This window comes from Bos taurus, chromosome 6, assembly GCF_002263795.3.
Source record: "Bos taurus isolate L1 Dominette 01449 registration number 42190680 breed Hereford chromosome 6, ARS-UCD2.0, whole genome shotgun sequence".
In the NCBI taxonomy this organism is placed as follows: domain Eukaryota; kingdom Metazoa; phylum Chordata; class Mammalia; order Artiodactyla; family Bovidae; genus Bos; species Bos taurus.
Genome location: NC_037333.1, coordinates 83,971,158 through 83,996,484, shown reverse-complemented (window position 1 = coordinate 83,996,484; position 25,327 = coordinate 83,971,158). Strand labels below are relative to the sequence as shown.

The 25,327-nt window shown below is 40.1% G+C and overlaps 1 protein-coding gene and 1 pseudogene across 1 annotated transcript in view; one reads left to right on the top strand and one right to left on the bottom strand.

Annotated features, from left to right (window-relative positions):
* The window catches only part of TMPRSS11E (transmembrane protease, serine 11E), a 57,399-nt gene that overhangs the window by 16,302 nt on the left and 15,770 nt on the right, over window positions 1-25,327 (top strand). Inside the window, exons 2-5 of the mRNA XM_002688318.6 lie at window positions 3,686-3,810; window positions 7,693-7,814; window positions 10,582-10,649; window positions 24,156-24,319. Of these exons, the coding sequence (XP_002688364.1) occupies window positions 3,686-3,810; window positions 7,693-7,814; window positions 10,582-10,649; window positions 24,156-24,319 (479 nt within the window). The remainder of the gene's footprint in view (window positions 1-3,685; window positions 3,811-7,692; window positions 7,815-10,581; window positions 10,650-24,155; window positions 24,320-25,327) is intronic.
* LOC101903916 (acidic fibroblast growth factor intracellular-binding protein-like) lies at window positions 16,616-21,332 on the bottom strand (annotated as a pseudogene).

Here is a 25,327-nt window from a genome sequence, read left to right as displayed (position 1 = left end):
AATAAGGGAGAGAATAGAATCTTCTGGTATCACACTGTACAATAAATAAGCTGGTGGTCAGAATCAAAAATTTACTCTCTTAATTATTCAGAGTGTTTTTAATGGATTCTCTTGGTTTATTCTATGCTATCCCTATTATTTCCCTCAAAGCCACCAAAGACAGAGCATCTCTAAAATAGTTTTGAGAGGTGGGAGAGAGGAACAGAAGACACAGTAGTATCTCAAACAAGTTAGAGATAGGAACTCCATGAAAAGACATGTATATTAATGCATATATATGGAATCTAGAAAAAAGGTACAGCTGAATTTATTTGCATGGCATAAATAGAGATGCAGGTGTAGAGAATGGACATGTAGACATGGGTGGGGGAAGGAAAGGGTAGGACAAATGGAGAGAGTAGCACTGATATATATACACTATCACATGTAAAATAGTTAGCTAATGGGAAGCTGCTGTATAGCACAGGAAGCTCAGTGCAGTGCTCTGTGATGACCCAGAGAGGACTGGGTGGGGAGGATGGGAGGGAAGTTCAAGAGGGAGGGGATACATGTATACATATAGCTGACTCACTTTGCTATACAGCAGAAACTAACACAACATTATAAAGCAACTACACTCTAATTAAAAATTTTTTAAAAAGACATGTATAACTGTCCTCCTTAGTTTCTCTCTCATTTAATTTGAAAGCCATGATATTTCCTTTTAAAAAGAATCCATCATAAAAAATACATAAATTAAAAGTTGCTCACTTACTTTTGTTATTTCACTTCTTACTATTAAAAAATTTTCTGTTTTTCTAATATACTTCTCTATGCACACACACATGTATTTTTATTATTAACATTTACAAAAGCCAAACATACGATGCATATTATTCTGTAACATTTCTTCATTAAAATAGTTCATTGGTCTTTTGTATGCTGATACAGGTAAATACTACCTCATAAATTTAGTGGCTGCTTTTTAAAATTTTCTATCTCAATGAAGAGTTATTGTACAATATAAGACAATATAACTTGTCTTATATTTCACAATTTTACACATTTGTTTAATGATTATATCAATTGTTTCCTACAATTACAAATTATATTCATCTGGCATGTGTTGAAATTAGTTATGAAGCCTTTCCCTCTGAACATTCCCTCTAACATTTTTCTTATGTCTGCTGTACACATCTCCTTTCCTCTGCAACAAGTGAATAGCAAGCATTCAGGGATGGAGGGACAGGTATCAGTTTATAAGCTTCTTAGGCACATCTTCACATAAGAAATTTGCACAAGTGGAGAAGTCTTTTTATACTTCAGTAATCGTCATTCTAGGAACAGGTGTTTGGAATCCCACTTAAAGGAAAACTGGAGATGGAAGAAATTGGGGAGAGGAAGATAAAGTTTCCTTGGCTACAGCCCCATGGGGAAATCACAGAACCAAGGGACGAGATCAAGTAGATCCCTGGAGCCTTCACTACATCCCAGTGACTTCAGCAGGGGCAGAGGTCTGTAGTGATGACACTATTGGCTTCTGTGACAGTGTTCCCACTGAACAAGACATTGAGACAGAGTCAAGATGGGATGAAGGTGTGCCAGTGACCAAATTATAATCGGCCAGTGACCGATTATACCACTTCTGAAGGCAATGGCACCCCACTCCAGTACTCTTGCCTGGAAAATCCCATGGACAGAGGAGCCTGGTAGGCTACAGTCCATGGGGTCGCTAAGAGTCGGACACGACTGAACGACTTGACTTTCACTTTTCACTTTCATGCATTGGAGAAGGAAATGGCAACCCACTCCAGTGTTCTTGCCTGGAGAATCCCAGGGACAGGGGAGCCTGGTGGGCTGCCGTCTATGGGGTCGCACAGAGTCGGACATGACTGAATCGACTTAGCAGCAGCAGCAGCAGTTCTGTATCAAGCTTCCCTGGTGGCCCAGTGGTAAAGAATCCACCTGCTAATGTGGGTCCAGAAGACCCCCTGGAGGAGGGCATGGCAACCCGTTCCAGTATTCTTGCCTGGGAAATCCCATGGACAGAGGAGCCTGCCGGGCTACAGTCCATGGTGTCATGAACGAGTTGGATATGACTTAGTGACTAAACAAGTCCTGAATCACCAGGAAATGGAGTCCCCTTGGTTTCTGTAAGCAACAATTATTTACTGTAAAATTCTTCACAGTTTTCAAGAAGTTTTCACATTCGTGATCTCAATCAGGGTCCTACAGTCAACCATGTGCTTTAGACAGTGGGTGGCCTGTCTCTTATTGCCAGATAGAGGAACTTAGTTCAGGGTCTAAATAACTTGTCCAAGTTGGTAAGGAAAGGGTTGGGCTTGGAATTCTCTTTATTCTGAATCCACCTTCCAGGATAACCCTCTCCTTTCCCCCAGTTCTCATGTACCAGCCTTCTGTGGAGACAAGAACACATGCCTTGTTTCTACCAGCATGATAAATACCCCAAGAAATCGAAAATAACAGCATCATGATTCAACAACTTGGCCCACTCTGACTTTTCATTTTCTCTAACTTTTGAGTTTGTTTACAAGCTATTGTAACACAAGGGAATGGTAACTTTACTAATCAAACAAAAAGCAGGTTGATCAGCATTTTTCAGTAACATATTTTTAAAGCAGAACAAATGGGAGAGGTTGAGGAAGTTGCATGCAGAGGGGATTTCCTGAAGCATTGCTGAAGTTTAGAGGTAAACATCAGTTCAAACACTCTGGCTCTGTAGAAAAGAACTCTGGTTCTTTTCTAGAGTTATGTGTATCCTCGAAGTTTGTTTCAGAAAAATACTACGAGAATAGAATTAGGAGCTTTGCCTGGAACCTGATATGGTTCAATCTATAACATATATCATGTGCATGCTAAGTGGCATCAGTCGTGTTTGACTCTATGGGATCTTCCTGACCCAGAGACTGAGTTACTTCTATATTGGCAAGGAGGTTCTTTACCACTAGTGCCACCTGTGAAGCCCCAAAGTTTAGGATTTAGGGAGTTCCCTGGTGGTCTGTGTGTTTAGTCACTCAGTTGAATTCAACTCTTTGCAGCCCTTTGGCCTGTAGCCCACCAGGCTCCTCTGTCCATGGGAGGAATTCTTTTCCAGGCAAGAATACTGGAGTGGGTTGCCATTTCCTTCTGCAGGAGCTCTTCCAGACCTAGGACTTGAACCTGCATCTCCTGTGTCTTTTGCATTGCGGGCAGATTTTTTACTCACTGAGCCATCAGGGAAGCCCTAACATGTATCATAGGCCGTTTAAAATTATATGATGGAAATAGGCTTTAAATATTTTCATAGCTTGTACAGTGCCTGAAAGTATCTTGCATGTGACCAGCTCAGTAAATCATAGCGAACTCTTATATTGCACTTGCTACATGCTAGGCGCTGTTGTAGGCACTTTACCTACAGTAATTCATTTAATCCTTAATGATAATCCTCTGAGACTGGTGCTATCGTTATCATCTTCATTTTTTGAGCAAGGAAACTGAGGCACAGAGAAATCAAATTACCTGCCTAAGGTCAGGTAACCAGAGCCAGGAATGGCTTCAGCAGCCTGGGATTGGGGTATGTTTTAAACCAAAACAGTATTCTTCCTTCTGAGTGTCCTGAATTAATTCCCCAGGAATATCTGTTTCACCTAAGGAGTGGATATGGTGTACATTATAATATAATCCATCCGTTTGCTTTCTTTCTCAGGTCATCTGTGGTGAGGGCCAGGAAGAGGGCTTGTCTGGAGCCCTGGGTTGTCGGCCTCATCACCTTTATTTCCTTAATTGTCCTGGCAGTGTGCATTGGACTCATCATTCATTATGCAAGATATAGTAAGTATGGGTTGCCCTGGCATCATGTGATTTACCTCAAATATTTCCTGATCTACATTTCTGTTTTGATTTGTCTCAGGCTTATTCATTCATTACCATAATTTGTTTGCATGGATAGTTCAAAAGGATCTTTACCTGCCTTGTTACTCATTTAATATGCACAAGCCAAGGAAGATTCTTCTATCTTTGATGTAGCAATGCTTCCTGCTGGGAATATCATGCTAGTTTTCATATTCACTGACAAGCAATAATCAAGTCTTAATTTTGGGAAAACCATAGGAAAGGTAGAGTCCAATGTTTGGAGAGGTTTGAGGTCATAGGGTTTTAAATCATCTTGATTTAAAATAACTCCAACTCATTGAAATCCTTACAGTTCAATAAATTATACAATCAGAGATTATAAACTGGTAGGCTCTATTTTGTACTAGTAAGCTGGAAAAATGCTTATAGTAGTATATGTTGAATACATGTCTATTGTCATTATTTTAAAATCATCTTGGGATATATTGCAAGTGATTAAAGAAGACAGGATATGCTGAAAAGGTTAATTATAAAGAGGTTCACTCTGTGGTAATCAGGTACCTCCCTGCTAGATGAACCATGAACACTTCTCTGTTATTAGAAAACTCCCCAGGGTACTTCAGAACTGTTTTTCCAGGGCATAACAACCCTTCTGAAGTTCCCTTCTTACTCTGTCTCAGGTTTTAATTAGTTGACTCCATTTTGATCTATTGGTTTAATATCTCCCTTAGTGACTAGATAATGCATTGATATTTAAGGCCCTGTAACCAAAAAAGCTAATCACATGATTGTAATTTAATTGGGAATTTGCAGAAGTTGCTTTCCTGTGAAGAAAGATGGTGATTTGTAAATTGGTTATCTTGTGCTAACAGACACAAATCCAATCTTCATTTCCTAAACAAGGTGGATTATTTCTGGAAAATTTAAAGAAAAAGTATTTAAAGATTTTTTTGAAAGGGGGATAGAATTTGCCTACATGCAGGTCTTTGAATTTGTAGTATCTGCATTTTGATAATTTCTCTGAAACATGTTTTTAATATAAAAAGAATAGCTTAAATAATTTTATAATTCTATAGCTCTGTTCTGAATATACTAAGTCTCATTATGCTGCAAACATCATTATTCATTTCCATGGATGTCTAAGACTATGTTTTATGCACTTTTGTATTTCTAGAACTTAGCAAGTTCCTAGCACATGTTAGATAATTAATGTTTATTGAACGCTGAATGATGAAAATGAATGAATCATACCTATGATATTTTCTGGGAGCATATTTAGGCTTGTCTGACTTAACAAGGAATTCCTAGTAATGTTAGGGATCTCATTACTTCAGTGAGAGAAAATTTTCCTTAGTACTTCCCCTTTGCCTCTTTCCAAGTCATGTATTATAAAGCTTACAAATTTTACTCATACACATACAATAAAAACCTGGTAATATTTCTCCAGTGCCCTGTTCCTATATATCCTATTGTTGGGATGATCACCTGAGTAATGTGGAACACACAACTTCCACTGCTCACACAATACACCTGAATAAATAGGGATTGTTATGATATGTGTTGCTGTCATATTTGTCCCCTATCTTCTGTTTACAGATGTAACATAAGAACAGAGTAGGTAAAGCACATGAGCATTTAGGAGCTGTCATGCCTAGAGAACCAAAGTGAGCCAAACAAATCTATTGTAGAAACAGGCAGATAAAGATGGAGATGATCAGGCTTGGAAAAACATCATTTTGGCATAAAACCCAGGCAACATAGAACTGTATGTGCAGTTTGTCTGGTGGCCTTTGGGACTATGTTTCTATCTCTTCAGTAACTTGAACAATAGCAATATGTCTCCTATGAACATCACTGTGGGTTATAGAATCACCTACAATGAATAATTTCTGTTAGAATATTATTAGCCAACTCATGTTCATTTTTCTTACTTTTCTGTTAACACTGTCTGGTATTTTTCATCAACTACACATGCCATATAATTCTGTCAACTGCAAATGTGTTTTGACACCTAGCAACCTATTTGACTCTATCAGGCAAATTAAAATATTGATTATAGCAATTTGTTAATTTAGTTGTAGCATATGAAATTGCTGATATTTGACCATTTTTAACCTATATAAATGGCACTTTCAAATAATTCAATCTAATAATTAAAAAAAAACAAGTCTAAGGATATAGAAGAGTATGTTTACCTCTTTTTTAGAACCTTACTATTCATTGTGTGATTTGGTACCAGCAACATCAGCAGAACCTAGGGGCTTGTTAGAAATGCCGAGTCTTGGACCTAGCTTTAGACTGAAGGTAAACTGTTGGTCACTATTTCAATATATTAAAAATCATACTTGAAATTGTGTATATTGTGATCTGTTTGCATTTCAGGTCACACAGGCCATTCAGGGCCAGGAAAGGAGGAAGGAAAATCCTCCCTAGACCCTCACTTAGGTGGCAAATGCTTAGGACAGCTTGATCGTTCAGCACCATCCATCTCCTTTACAAATCACTACTCTTTCCCCAGGTCTTGTCCAAGTCCGACCAGTGGCTTCCCTTTCTATCCCAATAAATCCTCAGAATGACCAGAATGATCTGGTAGAGTTGTGTTTGTTTTTTTTTTTTTTTTTCTGATAGCTCTCATGCATAACTAGAGATTTCTCCTATAGCTTCAGTGAGTGAGTTTGGTTTTCTCCATTCCAAGAAGCAGTGTATCATGAAAATGTGTGCTTTGGGAGTTAGATGTTAGGTTGAAACCCAATTTAATCTTTTCTGGCAATCTTATGTTGAGGTTGGACAAATGCATTTACATTTCTGAGACTACAGTCCTTACTGTTAGATGCAGATAACATTGCTTTCTTATGAGGGTTATTTTAAACTGAGTGAGACATGTGAATATGCTAGGGATACAGGTGTCTAATGTTAATTTCCTTTCCCTCTGGTGTTTAAGTGAGAGAAAGAATGAGAAGCAAGAGAGAAACTCAGGTTGAATGAGGCAAACTCCATTTTCCTATTATAACCATACACAACAGTCTTGGTCACCATTGTATTCCTAATGCTTGGCACAATCTCTCACACAAAACATAGTCAGCATTAATATCTCATTGAAAGAATCTTCTTAGCTCTGTGCTTGCTTCATGTAAAAGAGAGTAGAAGAAAAGCTATGCTGCATTAATTCTTCAGCAGACCAAAAACTTGGGCTGCTTGAACTGGATGCAGAAAGTGGAGACATTGGCTAAAGAAACAAAAAAGCCAATGCCTCTGGCTGGAGGGAGAAAATAAACGGAGAGCCAAGGGAACCAGGTGAGACTATGTAGTGTCCCTGGAGGGTTACCAAGGTGGCAACTCTAGCTCCTTAAAATTCTATACACTGAACTCCTGGCATTTTAATCCCTACCTTCACCTCCTTCTTTAGCCAGAATAAATTTTCTTATTCTAGAGTCCTTGCAGCCAGAATTGATGGGTAGTTTACGGAATTGGAAGAAATCTACTTTTAAAATATAAAGATGTGTTTGCTGTTGGGAAGCTTCTGAATCTATTCAGAAGTTCAGATGGCCTGACTAGCTGCTTCTTGTGGTTTATTCAGAAATATCCATGTGACTAATTAGCGTACGGGAACACCGAGCATTTCGTATGGATTTTACACTCTAAATCTTATAATGATTTTACACTCTAAATCTTATAATGATGAATGTTGTTGTCTTTTATTTTTGAGATAACCATGAAGCTCAGAGCAGGATGATGGAGATAATCTGGGTGGGAAATTTTTTCCTGTCTCATTCTGTCTAGCAACTACCAAACAAGGAAATGCCTGATGCTTTACACACATCTGAGAAAAAGTATGATACATTTTTGCCTCTTTCCTTATAGATCAAAAGAAGACCTACAATTACTACAGCACATTGTCATTTACAAGTAACAAAGTATATGATGAGTTTGGAAAAGAGGCTTCTGAAAATTTCACAAAAATGAGCCAGAAAATTGAATCAATGGTAAGCATTTCCCCCCATTTCTAGGACATTTGCTATCACTTTCTACCAAAAATTTTTGGTATCCTAGCTTCTCAAATGTCCATTCAACTGAGCTTTTATATCTTTGCAAAATGGGGAGAGACCCTACCTGAGAGATATAAAACAAAATTGACAATACATGACTTGGAGGAATATTCCTTATAGGACTAAACCTAGTGACCTTTAGTCTTTTCTATTTGTCCTTCTTACTTACCCTTCTTTAGCTAGTGATACACTATTGATCAGCAGAGTCCAGAAATTCTGGGAATGTGAGGGTGACCCAAAATATGGTTGTTGTGTCATTGATTTCCTCAAGAAGAGACCTTTAGCAGAAGACACAAGATTGAAACTATTCAGACACGTACTTGAGTAGTATTTTAGTACTAAAAAGTATCCAACCTTGGACAAGTTTTTAGTACATAAATCTATAGGAAATCCTTGGATATTCATCTTTATCCTTAGGTCATCAACATGTATCCTGAGGAATAAATGAAATATTATAAATAGTGGAAAACTAGGCATGCATGCTAAGTCGATTCAGTCATGTCTGACTCTTAGTGATCCTTGCGGACCATAGCCTACCAGGCCCCTTTGTCTGTGGGATTCTCCAGGCAAGAATACTGGAGTGGGTTGCTGTGACCTCCTCCAGGGCATCTTCTCAACCCAGAGATCGAACCCACATCTCTTACGTCTCCTGCATTGCCAGACGGGTTCTTTACCACTAGCACCACCTGGGAAAACTTAGCAGTATAGGCCAAAAGAGCAAGAGCCTGGGTGAAGACTTATCATTGTCAGACTACTTAGAGAATACTTTGGAAGTTTCCTGATAGTCTGTGAGGTTATTTGTGAAATGATGTGATGAAAAGCACCCTAAACTAGGAGCTGGGACACCTACTTCTAGGACCATCTACTAGCCAATGATGTGTCATTTGGCACATCTCTTTGCCATTCTGGAAAAATTCCCTTATGTGAAAATTAAGCCACTAGACTAGAAAATTCCCAAACTGTTTTCCAATATCCTGAGAGAGAACAGAATGGCAGTGGTCCACCTGGAAACTGTCTGGTAAATTAGAAGCCTAGGGATTTGGATACTTTGCTGAGGAGATCAAATCTTGGTTGAATTTGTATTTGTAAACACCAAATCAGGGAAATATCAAATAAGCTCTTTTTAAGGAAATATATCTGCTTAAAGATATGTATGTGTGTGTGTATATATACACACACATACATACATATTTTAAGTATATATATATAAAATATGTAATATATTGTAAACAAAAGGAAATGTAATATATAGTAAAGGAAATGAAATGTAATATATAGTAAAGTATAATGTAATATATAGTATTATATATAAAAATAATGTAATATAAATGTAATATATAGTAAAGGAAAGGAAATGGAAGTAAATATATTAAGTAAAAATGCAACTGTTTTTCTTGTTTTCTGCCAGTCCAGGTTCGATGCATGATGCTGGATGCTTGGGGCTGGTACACTGGGATGGCCCAGAGGGATGGTATGGGGAGGGAGGAGGGAGGAGGGTTCAGGATGGGGAACACATGTATACCTGTGGCGGATTCATTTTGATATTTGGCAAAACTAATACAATTATGTAAAGTTTAAAAATAAAATAAAATTAGAGAAAAAAAAAAAACTATAAATATAAAAAAACAAAAACAAAACATAAAGGAATATAAATAGGACTCTAGTACTCTTCAAAACAATTAATTTTGAAGTTATGTGATTAAAAAAAAACCTTTAAATTTATTTCCAAATGAATGCTGTCATTAGAGGGCTCAATTGAATTGTGCTGATTTATTCATAATTGAAGTAACTGTCCTTGGGAACAAAGTCAGAAGTCAAACAAAATGTAAGAAAGAATAAAAAGGCTCATTGTCAATTAGTCACCAGCCCGTAGTATCTGTGTTTGGTTCCCAGGTGGCTCAGTGGTAAAGAATCTGCCTGCCAAAACAGTATACCCAGGTTTGATCTCTGGGTTGGGAAAATCCCCTGGAGAAGGAAATGGCAACCCACTCCAGTATTCTTGTCTGGAAAATCCCATTGCCAGAGGAGCCTGGCAGGCTATAGTCCATGGCATTGCAAAGAGTCGGACACAACTGAGCAACTAACACACACACACCATCGGCTATGTATCCCAGTTCATCTGAGCCTTCCTAAGAGCATCTTGAGTGCTGAATTGGGTGTAGATTATGAAGGGATATTTGGTAATATTTTTCACTAGGTTTGAGAACCATGTGACACCGTTATGCATTCATTCTCACATTCATTATCTCTTCCAAGTACTAACCTAGCCTAACTCTGCTTCTGAGATCAGATGAGACCCAGTGTGTTCAGGATGGTGAGGCCATGGATTGAATTTATGACCTACCACCTGCCACAGTTTTTTCCATTTCCTTTGTCTACCTACAGTAAAAGTCTCTATCTCATAGAGTGAATACTTCTCTTGCTTTTCAAAACCCAGTCTATTTACTCTCTTTTATCTCTTTCCAAGTGTAGCACAGCAGACATCACTCCTAGCCCCCTCCTATGGTTCTCCAGCTCATATAATTCTTAAGTCAGAGTTCAGTTGAAATCACTGAACAGAGTACAAAAAGAGACTCCTCAAGTTCAGCAATTGTGAAATGTCGGTCAGTGTGTTTTGTTTTTAAAAATGTTTTAAGCTTTGAATCAGTTTGCAGAATTTTAGAAAATTATCCTTGCTGACATATTTTGAATATTTTTGGAACAGGTAAAAAATGCATTTCATAAATCTTCATTGAGGGGAAAATTTGTCAAGTCTCACATTATCAAGTTCAGGTATGTAGATCTAAAGTACTGACTTCTGATTATAATTTGAAGCTAAAGCTGTTAATCTGGTCAGTAAAAAATAGTTTGAATTGTTCATATGTGATATAATTTAACAGATTAATTTTGTATCTGTTCTGTGTTAAGTCGTGGGTTACAATGTGCCTTACTCATTCTTTAAATCCAAAAGAAAGAATTTGCAAGATGATTTTGAGGGAAAAATGAAAGTGAAAGGCTCTCAGTCATGTCTGACTCTTTGCAATGCCATGGATTGTATAATTTATGGAATTCTCCGGGTGAGAATACTGGAGTGGGTAACCTTTCCTGTCTCCAGGGGATCTTCCCAAACCAGGGATCAAACCCAGGTCTCCTACACTGCAGGCAGATTCTAAGTGTTATCGGTGGCTGTATTATAGAATTGGGTTTTTTGACTTGTTTGATTTTAGGAAACTAGTTAGAACAAATACGGACCTAAGCCACATCTCTTGGTTTAATAACAAATAAGTGTCCTATGTAAAATAGCGTAGTAAAGGAGATTTTTTATTTTCTCTTCTTGGTACTCCTTCCTACTATATTTCTTTCTTTTCATTTTACTCATTTTTTTTTTTTTTTGCTATAAATATTTAAGATCTCAGATCTGTTCATCAGTTCAGTTCAGTTCAGTCACTCAGTCGTGTCCGACTCCTTGTGACCCCAGGAACTGCAGCATGCCGGGCCTCCCTGTCCATCACCAACTCCCGAGTCCACCCAAACCCATGTCCATGGAGTCAGTGATACCATCCAACCATCTCATCCTCTGTCTTCCCTTTCTCCTCCTGCCCTCAATCTTTCCCAGCATCAGGGTCTTTTCAAATGAGTCATCTCTTCCCATCAGGTGGCCAAAGTATTGGAGTTTCAGCTTCAACATTAGTCCTTCCAATGAATATTCAGGACTGAATTCCTTTAGGATGGACTTGTTGGATCTCCTTGTAGTCCAAGGGACTCTCAAGAGTCTTCTCCAACACCATTTCAAAAGCATCAATTCTTTAGCATTCAGATCCCTTTATTGTCCAACTCTCACATCCATACATGCCAACTGGAAAAACCATAGCCTTGACTAGACGGACCTTTGTTGACAAAGTAATGTCTCTGCTTTTGAATATGCTGTCTAGGTTGGTCATAACTTTCCTCCCAAGGAGTAAATGTCTTTTAATTTCATGGCTGCAGTCACCATCTGCAGTGACTTTGGAGCCCAGAAAAATAAAGTCTGACACTGTTTCCACTGTTTCCCCATCCATTTGCCATGAAGTGATGGGACTGGATGCCATGATCTTAGTTTTCTCAATGTCCAGCTTTAAGCCAACTTTTTCACTCTCCACTTTCACTTTCATCAAGAGGTTCTTTAGTTCTTCTTCACTTTCTGCCCTAAAGGGTGGTGTCATCTGCATATCTGAGCTTATTGATATTTCTTCTGGCAATCTTGATTCCAGCTTGTGCTTCTTCCAGCCCAGCGTTTCTCATGATGTACTCTGCATATAAGTCAAATAAGCAGGGTGACAATATACAGCCTTGATGTACTCCTTTTCCTGTTTGGAAACAGTCTGTTGTTCCATGTCCAGTTCTAACTATTGCTTCCTGACCTGCATATAGATATCTCAAGAGGCAGGTCAGGTGGTCTGGGATTCCTATCTCTTTCAGAATTTTCCACAGTTTATTGTGATCCACACAGTCAAAGGCTTTAGCATAGTCAATAAAGCAGAAATAGATGTTTTTCTGGAACTCTCTTGTTTTTCAATGATCCAGCAGATGTTGGCAGTTTGATCTCTGGTTCCTCTGCCTTTTCTAAAACCAGCTGGAACATCTGGAAGTTCACGGTTCACGTATTGCTGAAGCCTGGCTTGGAGAATTTTAAGTATCACTTTACTAGCCATGTGAGATGAGTGCAATTGTGTGGTACTTTCAACATTCTTTGGCATTGCCTTTCTTTGGGATTGGAATGAAAACTGACCTTTTCCAGTCCTGTGGCCACTGCTGAGTTTTCCAAATTTGCTGGCATATTGAGTGCAGCACTTTCACAGCATCATCTTTCAGAATTTGAAATAGCTCCACTGGAATTCCATCACCTCCACTAGCTTTGTTCGTAGTTATGGTTCCTAAGGGCCACTTGACTCCACATTCCAGGATGTCTGGCTCTAGGTGAGTGATGACACCATCATGATTATCTGGGTCATGAAGATCTTTTTTGAACAGTTCTTCTGTGTATTCTTGCCACCTCTTCTTAATATCTTCTGCTTCTGTTAGGTCCCTACCATTTCTGTCCTTTACTGAGCCCATCTTTGCATGAAATGTTCCCTTGGTATCTCTAATTTTCTTGAAGAGATCTCTAGTTTTTCCCATTCTGTTTTTTTCCTCTATTTCTTTGCATTGATCGCTGAGGAAGTCTTCCTTATCTCTCCTTGCTATTCTTTGGAACTCTGCATTCAAATGGGCATATCTTTCCTTTTCTCCTTTCCTTTTCACTTCCCTTCTTTTCGCAGCTATTTGTAAGGCCTCCTCAGACAGCCATTGTGCTTTTTGCATTTCTTTTTCTTGGGGGTGGTCTTGATTCCTATCTCCTGTACAATATCAGGAACTTCTGTCCACAGTTCATCAAGCACTCTATCAAATCTAGTCCCTTAAATCTGTTGCTCATTTCCTCTGTATAGTCACAAGGGATTTGATTTAGGTCATACCTGAATGGTCTAGTGGTTTTCTTCACTTTCTTCAATTTCATCAACCATCAATAAATAGAATCCAAGGCATAACATTTAAAACAAAATAATATAGGAGGATCTTAAAATAAAGTATTATCTTCATACGAATTATTTGTAATTTCCAGAATAAAATAGCTGCTATTTCCAACAGTGTTTCAATGACAAAAGCTCCAAGTTGCTCATCAACCTGTTACTTAGTTGCCCACTTTCTCTTGAAAATTCCATACTCTTTGATGTTCAAAATATTCCTTTTTCTTGGATCTTTATCTGCTTCTCCAGTTATCAAATTTTCATTCTCTCAAGGGGATTTCATTCACTCACACCATGGTTTCCTAGGCTATGGAAATCCAAGTTTCTATCTCCAGTCTAAATTTTTGTCCTGGTTCTAGAAATATATGTTTGCCCATGCACACTTCCATGTGGGTGTTTCACAGAAAATTCTCAAACTCAAGAAAAACCTAATTATGCTAATAAGAAACCTGGAAGTCACCCATGCTCCTCCCTTTCCTGGGCCCCTTGAACTTCATGAATAACTAAGTTCTACCAATTCTACAGGACTGGGGAAACAGAGACTCTTGGAGAACACAAATAAAACCTTGTGTGCACCAGGACCCTGGAGAAAGGAGCAGTGACATCATAAGAGAATGAGTCAGACTTGCCTGTGTGTGCTTGGGAGTCTCCAGGGAAGGTGTGGGTCAACAGTGGCCTGTCGTGGGGTCAGGGGAACTGACTACAACAGTTCTGGGAGGCCTGGCATGCTGGCATAAATCATTTTGAAGGAGGTGACCATTATTGCCATTCAGTACAGTTCAGTTCAGTCACTCAGTTGTGTTCAACTCTTTGTGACCACATAGACTGCAGCACACCAGGCTTCCCTGTCCTTCACCCACTCCTGGAGCTTGCTCAAATTCATGTTCATCGAGTCAGTGATGCCATCCAACCATCTCATCCTCTGTTGTCCACTTCTCATCCTTCCTTCAATCTTTCCCAGCATCAGGGTCTTTTCCAATGAATCAGCTCTTTGCGTCAGGTGACCAAAGGATTGGAGCTTCAGCTTCAGAATCAGTCCTTCCAGTGAATATTCAGGACTGATTTCCTTTAGGATTGACTGGTTTGATCTTGCAGTCCAAGGGACTCTCAAAAGTCTTTTCCAACACCACAGTTCAAAAGCATCAGTTCTTTGATGCTCAGCGTTCTTTATTGTCCAATTCTCATATCCATACATGACTACTGGGAAAACCATAGATTTGACCTTACAGACTTTTGTCAGCAAGGTAATATCTTTGCTTTTTAATATGCTGTCTAAGTTTGTCATAGCTTTTCTTCCAAGGTGTAGGCTTCTTTCATTTCTGCCATTACACAGCCTCAACCATCAGCAGAAAATTGGATTAAAGACTTAGTGAGCATAGCCTTGCCCACCAGAACAAGACCCAGTTTTCTCCACAGCCAGTCTCTCCCATCAAGAAACTTGCACAAGCATCTTATCCATCAGAGGGAAGACAGAATGAAGACCTGAATCATGGATCACAACTTTGCTTAACTCAATGAAACCATGAGTCATGACATGTAGGGCCACCCAAGATGGATGGGTCATGGGGGAGAGTTCTGATAAAATGTGGCCTACTGGAGAAGGGAATGGCAAACCACTTCAGCTTCTTGCCTCAAGAACCCCATGAATGGTATGAAAAGGCAAAAAGACATGACAGTGAAAGATGAAGCTCTCAGGTCAGTAGGTGTCCAATATGCTACTGGAGAAGAACTATTGCTCCTTGCAACTAAAGCAAAGACAAACCTAGACAGTGTATTAAAAAGCAAAGTCATTACTATGCCTACAAAGGTCCATATAGTCAATATTATGGTTTTTCCAGTAGTCATGTATGGATGTGAGAACTGGACAATAAAAAAGGTTGACTGCTGAAGAATTGATGCCTTTGAACTGTTGTGGTAGAGAAGAATCTTGAGATTCCCTTTGGGCAGCAAGGAGATCAACCAGTCAATCCTAAAGGAAATAAACCCTCATTATTCATTGGAAAGACTGATGCTGAAGCTGAAGCTTCAATACTTTGGCCACCTGATGCAGAGCTGACTCACTGGAAAAGACTCTGATGCTGGGAAAGATCAAAGGCAGGAGGAGAAGGGGATGACAGAGAACAAGATGGTTAAATATCATCACCAACTCAGTGGACATAAGTTTGAGCAAACTCTGGGAGATGGTGAAGGACAGGGAAGCCAGGTGTGATGCAGTCCATGGGGTTGCAAAGAGTCAAACATGACGGAGCAACTGTAAAACAACAATCAATTCTATCTTCTGAATCACTTTCTAATTTGTTTACCCCTTCATGCCAGAAATCTTTCTATTCATTATTCTTTCTTCTGAAGATGTGCAAATTTGTTGGAGAGATAAAGTCAGTCTTTAGAGATATTGATTTGAGATACTAAGTGATCCTATGAGCCCAAAATATGAGTCTGACATAAGGGAGGAAATGGAAACTGAGTTGAAGACATAAATTTGCTCAACATCAACTCAGAGTATTAGAAAGTGTGGGTGTCAACAGAATTTCTCAGAAAAGGGGTAATGCAAGAAAAAAAAGGATCGTGAAGAAAGCTTGAGGAATGACATATTTAAGGAAATAGAAGAAAAATAGCAAACTAGGAAATAGACAGGGAAGGAGCAGGCAAAACAAAGAGTCGAAAGAGGCACCACTGAAGCTAATAACAGAAAGTTTTAGTGAGGGAGTGGTCAGTATTGACAAGATTCCTGAGCTACCAAGTAATATGACTAGAAAGAATTCATGGGAAATGTCAATGAGGAAGTCATTAGTGTTCAAGTAGAGAAATGATTCAGTTGAACAGAAGGGGAGGAAGTAGACTGCAATGAAGTAAATGTGAGGTAGAAAGTAATTTACCCACTCAGGAAGGTTTTCTGTGATACGAAGGTGTGAGGTAAATCATATAGCTAGGGTAGAGGGAGGTGCTGTTTTTGTCTCTCTCAGTGAGCCAGTAGAGGAGTAGTTTACTGGAAAGAAGAAAAGAGTAAGTAATGGATGTATAGGGGTGCTATGGCAGTGAAAAGGGGGATGAGATATATAACAATGATCCCTTTAAAGCTCTATTTTTCCAGATTACAAAAGCAATACAAAATTGTGTAAAATTCAAATAACACAAGATTACAAAAAAACAGAAAGCAAAAGTCCCCTCTTTAATAGTTTCATGCCCAGAAATAACACATCTTTTTTTTTTCCAAAGTCATGGCAACTTTATTGTCAGTGTGTGGTGGTGGCCCCAGTCATGATAGAGACACAGGAGGCAGCCAAGGAGGGTGGGAGGGCGTCCATGTAGCCCTCCCAGAGGGCCTGGTGCCGAGAGTCATCCAGGGAGTGGACCAATGCACAACACTGATTAGTCATTCAACGGCCAGTGGTCTGGGCCACAGGGTTCCATGAACTTCTCCACAAGGTCCGCAAACAGGTCTCTGACATCCTTATTGTGGGTCATCTTGGAGGCCACATTCACCAGCCCCCAGGACCTGGCTTCCATCTTCGAAAAGACACAGAGCTTTCCCCAGAGGGCAGTTTGATCTCCTTCAAGTCCTGGAGACTCTCCTCCTCTAAGTCCACATCCATGTCATCCACACAGGAGTCCACAACTCCGAGGGTCCAGTTCGAGAACATGAACTCAGCACAGAAGGCAAAATCCCAAAAGCTCAGAGACTGCAGTTTTTTCCTTCCCTGTCTCAAAGCGATTGTTGGCAAAGAAGACAATGGCTGCATAGTCCCTGGCCAGTCGCTCGAACAGGAGGAAGTGCTGCTGGGTGTTGTCGACCAGTTCAGTTCCGTTCAGATCAGTCGCTCAGTTGTGTCCGACTCTTTGAGACCCCATGAATCGCAGCACGCCAGGCCTCCCTGTCCATCACCAACTCCCGGAGTTCACTCAGACTCATGTCCATCGAGTCAGTGATGCCATCCAGCCATCTCATCCTCTGTCGTCCCCTTCTCCTCCTGTCCCCAATCCCTCCCAGCATCAGAGTCTTTTCCAATGAGTCAATTTTTATCATGGGGTGGCCAAAGTACTGGAGTTTCAGCTTTAGCATGATTCCTTCCAAAGAAATCGCAGGGCTGATCTCCTTCAGAATGGACTGGTTGGATCTCCTTGCAGTCCAAGGGACTCTCAAGAGTCTTCTCCAACACCACAGTTCAAAAGCATCAATTCTTCGGCGCTCAACCTTCTTCACAGTCCGACTCTCACATCCATACATGCTCACTGGAAAAACCATAGCCTTGACTAGACGGACCTTTGTTGGCAAAGTAATGTCTCTGCTTTTGAATATGCTGTCTAGGTTGGTCATAACTTTCCTTCCAAGGAGTAAGTGTCTTTTAATTTCATGGCTTCAGTCACCATCTGCAGTGACTTTAGAGCCCAGAAAAATAAAGTCTGACACTGTTTCCACTGTTTCCCCATCTATTTCCCATAGAGTGGTGGGACCGGATGCCATGATGTTCGTTTTCTGAATGTTGAGCTTCAAGCCAACTTTTTCACTCTCCACTTTCACTTTCATCAAGAGGTTCTTTAGTTCTTCTTCACTTTCTGCCATAAGGGTGGTGTCATCTGCATATCTGAGCTTATTGATATTTCTCCCGGCAATCTTGATTCCAGCTTGTGTTTCTTTCAGTCCAGCATTTCTCATGATGTACTCTGCATATAAGTTAAATAAGCAGGGTGACAATATACAGCCTTGATGTACTCCTTTTCCTATTTGGAAACAGTCTGTTGTTCCATGTCCAGTTCCAACTTTTGCTTCCTGACCTGCATACAGATTTCTCAAGAGGCAGGTCAGGTGGTCTGGGATTCCCATCTCTTGAAGAATTTCCCACAGTTTATTGTGATCCACACAGTCAAAGGCTTTGGCATAGTCAATAAAGCAGAAATAGATGTTTTTCTGGAACTCTCTTGCTTTTTCCATGATCCAGCGGATGTTGGCAATTTGATCTCTGGTTCCTCTGCCTTTTCTAAAACCAGCTTGAACATCAGGAAGTTCACGGTTCACGTATTGCTGAAGCCTGGCTTGGAGAATTTTGAGCATTATTTTACTAGTGTGTGAGATGAGTGCAATTCGTTTGAGCATTCTTTGGCATTGCCATTCTTTGGGATTGGAATGAAAACTGACCTTTTCCAGTCCTGTGGCCACTGCTGAGTTTTCCAAATTTGCTGGCATATTGAGTGCAGCACTTTCACAGCATCATCTTTCAGAATTTGAAATAGCTCCACTGGAATTCCATCACCTCCACTAGCTTTGTTCGTAGTGATGCTTTCTAAGGCCCACTTGACTTCACATTCCAGGATGTCTGGCTCTAGGTGAGTGATCACACCATCGTGATTATCTGGGTCGTGTAGATCTTTTTTGAACAGTTCTTCTGTGTATTCTTGATATCTTCTCCTTCTGTTAGGTCCATACCATTTCTGTCCTTTATCGAGCCCATCTTTGCATGAAATGTTCCCTTGGTATCTCTAATTTTCTTGAAGAGATCTCTAGTCTTTCCCATTCTGTTTTTTTCCTCTATTTCTTTGCATTGATCGCTGAGGAAGGCTTTCTTATCTCTTCTTGCCATTCTTTGGAACTCTGCATTCAGATGCTTGTATCTTTCCTTTTCTCCTTTGCTTTTCACTTCTCTTCTTTTCACAGCTATTTGTAAGGCCTCCCCAGACAGCCATTTTGCTTTTTTGCATTTCTTTTCCATGGGGATAGTCTTGATCACTGTCTCCTGTACAATGTCACAACCTCCATCCATAGTTCATCAGGCACTCTATCTATCAGATCTAGGCCCTTAAATCTATTTCTCACTTCCACTGTATAATCATAAGGGATTTGATTTCGGTCATACCTGAATGGTCTACTGGTTTTCTTCATTTTCTTCAATTTAAGTTCTGAATTTGGTAATCAGGAGTTCATGATCTGAGCCACAGTCAGCTCCTGGTCTTGTTTTTGTTGACTGTATAGAGCTTCTCCATCTTTGGCTGCAAAGAATATAATCAATCTGATTTTGGTGTTGACCATCTGGTGATGTCCATGTGTAGAGTCTTCTCTTGTGTTGTTGGAAGAGGGTGTTTGTTATGACCAGTGCATTTTCTTGGCAAAACTCTATTAGTCTTTGCCCTGCTTAATTCCATATTCCAAGGCCAAATTTGCCTGTTACTCCAGGTGTTTCTTAACTTTCTACTTTTGCATTCCAGTCCCCTATAATGAAAAGGACATCTTTTTGGGGTGTTAGTTCTAAAAGGTCTTGTAGTCTTCAGAGAACCGTTCAACTTCAGCTTCTTCAGTGTTACTGGTTGGGGCATAGACTTGGATTACTGTGATATTGAATGGTTTGCCTTGGAAACGAACAGAGATTATTCTGTCATTTTTGAGATTGCATCCAAGTACTGCATTTCAGACTCTTTTGTTGACCATGATGGCTACTCCATTTCTTCTGAGGGATTCCTGCCCGCAGTAGTAGATATAATGGTCATCTGAGTTAAATTCACCCATTCCAGTCCATTTCAGTTTGCTGATTCCTAGAATGTTGACATTCACTCTTGCCATCTCCTGTTTGACCACTTCCAATTTGCCTTGATTCATGGACCTGACATTCCAGGTTCCTATGCAATATTGCTCCTTACAGCATGGGACCTTGCTTCTATTACCAGTCGCATCCACAGCTGGAGATTGTTTTTGCTTTGGCTCCATCCCTTCATTCTTTCTGGAGTTATTTCTCCACTGATCTCCAGTAGAATATTGGGCACCTACTGACCTGGGGAGTTCCTCTTTCAGCATCCTATCATTTTGCCTTTTCATACTGTTCATGGGGTTCTCAAGGCAAGAATACTGAAGTGGTTTGCCATTCCCTTCTCCAGTGGACCACATTCTGTCAGATCTCTCCACCATGACCCGCCCGTCTTGGGTTGCCCCATGGGCATGATTTAGTTTCATTGAGTTAGACAAGGCTGTGGTCCTAGTGTGATTAGATTGACTAGTTTTCTGTGGGTACGATTTCAGTGTGTCTGCCCTCTGATGCCCTCTTGCAACACCTACTGTCTTACTTGGGTTTCTCTTACCTTGGGCGTTGGGTATCTCTTCACCGCTGCTCCAGCAAAGCACAGCCGTTGCTCCTTACCTTGGACAAGGGGTATCTCCTAAACGCCGCCTTTCCTGACCTTCAACGTGGGATAGCTCCTCTAGGCCCTCCTGCCCCCGTGCAGCCACAGCTCCTTGGACGTGGGGTTGCTCCTCCCAGCCGCCACCCCTGGCCTTGGGCATGGGGGTGTGGGGTAGCTCCTCCTGATTGTCGATCGGGGAGCCCTTCATTTCCTCTACCACCTTGAAGACTCGCTTAAAGTTGTCAGACTGTCTCCAGTAGCTCTTGAGGATGATGCCGGTTTTCATGCCTAAGTCATCCAGGTCTTTCTTGGTGCCCTTGGACAGATTCTTGCCCAGCGCCTCCCGCACGAAGGCCTGGTTAGAGGCAGAGTCCCTCTAGATGAACAGCGCCTGTCAAAAGGGCAGGATCTGGAAGATGATCTGGTGCCGCAGATTTGGTGGTGCATGGAGCAGGTGCTCAAGCACATGGAAATTACCGTAGTGGTCCATGGTGTCTCTCTGGAGCATCGCTGCTGTGGCACCGGGCTGCTTCAGGATTCCCCAGCAAGCACACCCTCAGGGCCACCGCGCCACTCACCAAATCACTATCCAGCCAGAGGTGATACACATCCTCGTTGATGAGGGTCATGTTCCCCATGAAGATGTCCAACTCGCTGGTCACAGTGACACCAAGAGCCCCAGTAGGAGGAAGGACTCTTTGGCCTGCATATGGCCACCCAACACATCTTGTTAGTAATTTACTTTTAATATTTTCCCAACGACTGCATATTGATTTAGCTGGCTATATAGTTTTTCACTACAAGTGTATGTCAAAATTGATTTAGCCATTGCCCTTTTGATGGGCACTTGGGTTGTTACAATATTTTTTTGATTTAAAGATAAAGTTAAGATGCTGTATGTATACATATCTCCTTGCATCAAAAGAGTGTATTTTGAAGATTAAACTTCTAAGAGTAGACATGCTGCATCAGAGAGGATAGATAATCAACTTTATAATAGATAAACCACCTTGCAAAAATGAATTCTAGTTGGTATTCCTACCTACAGTTTGGGAGCACAGAAGTTGATACAGCATATGTGTGAGGAGTAAGATTCTTTGGGGTTCTGGTTCAAGATGGTGAAGCAGGAAGAAAAAAACTCATCTCCACCAACAGTGCAAGAGAGTTCCCTTCTCTCCACACCCTCTCCAGCATTTATTGCTTGTAGACTTATGGGTCGCAGCCATTCTGACTGGTTTGAAATGGTACCTCATAGTGGTTTTGATTTGCATTTCTCTGATAATGAGTCATGTTGAGCATCTTTTCATGTGTTTGTTAGCCATCTGTATGTCTTCTTTGGAGAAATGTCTATTTAGTTCTTTGGCCCATTTTTTGATTGGGTCATTTATTTTTCTGGAGTTGAGCTGTAGGAGTTGCTTGTATATTTTTGAGATTAGTTGTTTGTCCGTTGCTTCATTTGCTATTATTTTCTCCCATTCTGAAGGCTGCCTTTTCACCTTGCTAATAGTTTCCTTTGTTGTACAGAAGCTTTTAAGGTTAATTAGGTCCCATTTGTTTATTTTTGCTTTTATTTCCAATATTCTGGGAGGTGGGTCATAGAGGATCCTGCTGTGATTGGAGAACAGTGTGGAGATTCCTTAAAAAACTGGAAATAGAACTGCCTTATGATCCAGCAATCCCACTGCTGGGCATACACACTGAGGAAACCAGAAGGGAAAGAGACACGTGTACCCCAGTGTTCATCGCAGCACTGTTTATAATAGCCAGTACATGGAAGCAACCTAGATGCCCGTCAGCAGATGAATGAATAAGAAAGCTGTGGTACATATACACAATGGAGTATTACTCAGCCATTAAAAAGAATACATTTGAATCAGTTCTAATGAGATGGATGAAACTGGAACCTATTATACAGAGTGAAGTAAGCCAGAAAGAAAAACACCAATACAGTATACTAACGCATATATATGGAATTTAGAAAGATGGAAACAATAACCCTGTGTACGAGACAGCAAAAGAGACACCGATGTATAGATCAGTCTTATGGACTCTGTGGGAGAGGGAGAGGGTGGGGAGATTTGGGAGAATAGCATTGAAACATGTATAATATTATGTATGAAATGAGTCGCCAGTCCAGTTTCGATGCATGGTACTGGATGCTTGGGGCTGGTGCACTGGGACGACCCAGAGGGAGGGGAGGGGAGGGAGGAGGGTGGAGGGTTCAGGATGGGGAACACAGGTATACCTGTGGCGGATTCATTTCGATATTTGGCAAAACTAATACAACATTGTAAAGTTTAAAAATAAAATAAAATTAAAAAAATAAATATTACAAATTAAAAAAAAGAAAAAAGAAAGTCCTAGCAAACAGCAAAAAAACAAAAACAAAAAAAACTCATCTCCTTCCATGGACTCACTGAATCTACAGACACAGAAGAAACAATTTTCTCTTAAAAAAAAAAAAAAAAAAAACAAAGGTTTACTGAGTAACTACTGCACACTGAGCAAATGAGAAGAAAGTCACACTGAAGCAGGTTGGAGAGGCTGGGACACAATCTTGCCATAAATCCTATTCTGCCACACCAGGAAAAAAATCTCAAACCCAGAGATTCTCCCTGATGAGTGAAAAGTTTCAACCCCAAATCAGGCACCTCAGCTTTTAGGACCTGTACCTGGAGACAAGCCTCCAAAACATCTAACTCTGAAAATGAACAGGAGTCAAATGTTGAGATCTACAAAATTGTATCTATCCGGGAGATGGCGTTTAAAGTGCCCATGCACTTGGACTCACCCTCCTCAGATGCCCAGCACAGTGGCAGCCTATTGCACCCAAGCTGAAAGGGAACTGGTTGTGATTGTGAAAGAAGGGGTAGAGTATAGACTGAGAATGAGAAAGAGTAGTCAAGGGTGGTTCCAAAGTAGTAATTCATTCAAATAATGCCAAGGCTCAATAACACTCTATTGTGGAAATAAAATCACATGAAGTCAAGACTTGGTCAAGCTTTCTAATGTCTTTAGGATTAAGAGTTGTTTAGAAGAGCCTGAAGATTACTTGGGAGAAATCACTGGATTTAATTAATCCTGAAAGCCAAAGCCAGAGTTAGTTTCTTATTTACCATACATTTTATTTGATAATTTTGGATGGTTGACAAGAAAATTGTCTTTTGATGATAATAACTCAAGTATTTAACTAGATCCTGTGGTGGTAAGGAAGATCATAGGCTACTAGCTGAAAGCCTGAGATGGGAGTTTTGAATGTGGCAAACAATAGGAATATTGTTGTTGTTGTTGTTCAGTCCCTAAGTCATATCTGACTCTTTGTGACTCCATGGACTGTAGCATGCCAGGCTTCCTGTCCTTCACTATCTCCTAGAGTTTGCTCAGACTCATGTCTGCTGAGTCGTGATGCCATCCAACCATCTCATCCTCTGTCACCCTTTTCTCTTCCTGCCCTCCATCTTTCCCAGCATCAGAAATATAGAAGAAAACACATTAGATCTTTTAAAATTGAATTTACAGATTTGTTCTGTGTGTTTGTGTTTCAAATGAGTTATAAAGAAAAAATAGACTATGATATTGCCATAAATCTTATTTGGAACTTAACCTTTTAAAACTGTATTTCTCTCTTTTTTTCTTTTTTTTTGGTCCACAGTCAAGAGGAACATGGAGTGTTGGCTCATATGCTGCTGATTTTTAGATTTCCTTCTACTGAGGACCCTGAAACCATCAATAAAATAATACAACATGTTCTACATGAAAAGCTGCAAGATGCTGTAGGACCCCCTAAATTAGATCCTGAATCAGTTGAAATTAAAAGTAAGTTTATCTCTTCTAATTCAATTCTCTTACATAGAATAACTTTGGTTTTGGGCACTAATCTTTAAAAGTTTTTGGATGTTTTTCATTATGGGGTCTTGCCACCAACAGAATACTTCTTTGGGACTAAATTGATCCAAATGAAGTTGTTAAAATTTTAATACTACCTTAAACTTACATCTCCTCTGCAAGTCTGTCATTAACTGGTGAGCCTGGATTTTTTTTCTATATTGGGCCTTACACTTTAGCTATAGAATCCAGTGAATGGAAAAAGTGGCTCTGTGTGTTTATTCCTCTTCCTGTTGCTTACTTTTTATGTTCTGAGTGTGATGGCTTATATGCTACTGATTTTTAGATTTTGTGAAAGATTCGTGCCATCAAATGTGATTTGAATGACATTTTCATTCAAATGTCATTAATAAACCTTATTAGCTTCTTCTCTCAGAGAAGTCAATGGCAACCCACTCCAGTACTCTTGCCTGGAAAATTCAATGAACAGAGGAGCCTGGTGGGCTCCAGTCCACGGGGACCCTAATAGTCAGACACGACTGAGCGACTTCACTTTCACTTTTCACTTTCATGCATTGGAGAAGGAAATGGCAACCCACTCCAGTGTTCTTGCCTGGAAAATCCCAGGGATGGAGGAGCCCAGTGGGCTGCTGTCTATGGGACTGCACAGAGTCAGACAATACTGAAGTGACTTAGCAGCAGCAGCTTCTTCTCTTAGGCCCTTTGCCAATGAAAAGTATATCGTTTATCTTTTGGCAAAAATTATTTTTGGTATATTTTATAACTAACTTGAAAAATCTAAATTTTTTGATTTTGTCAGGGCAAGGGAACAAGATAAACAGTGATAGATCCTCAAAACTAGAAAGTGAAATACATACAAGACCCTCAGGGGAAATATAAGATTGGTTAAAATCTCAGTCATATGCTATAGTACAGTGTTAGTCTCTAGAAATGGTGTACCAGCCACATGTATATTCTTAAAGTTTCTGGTAGCCACAT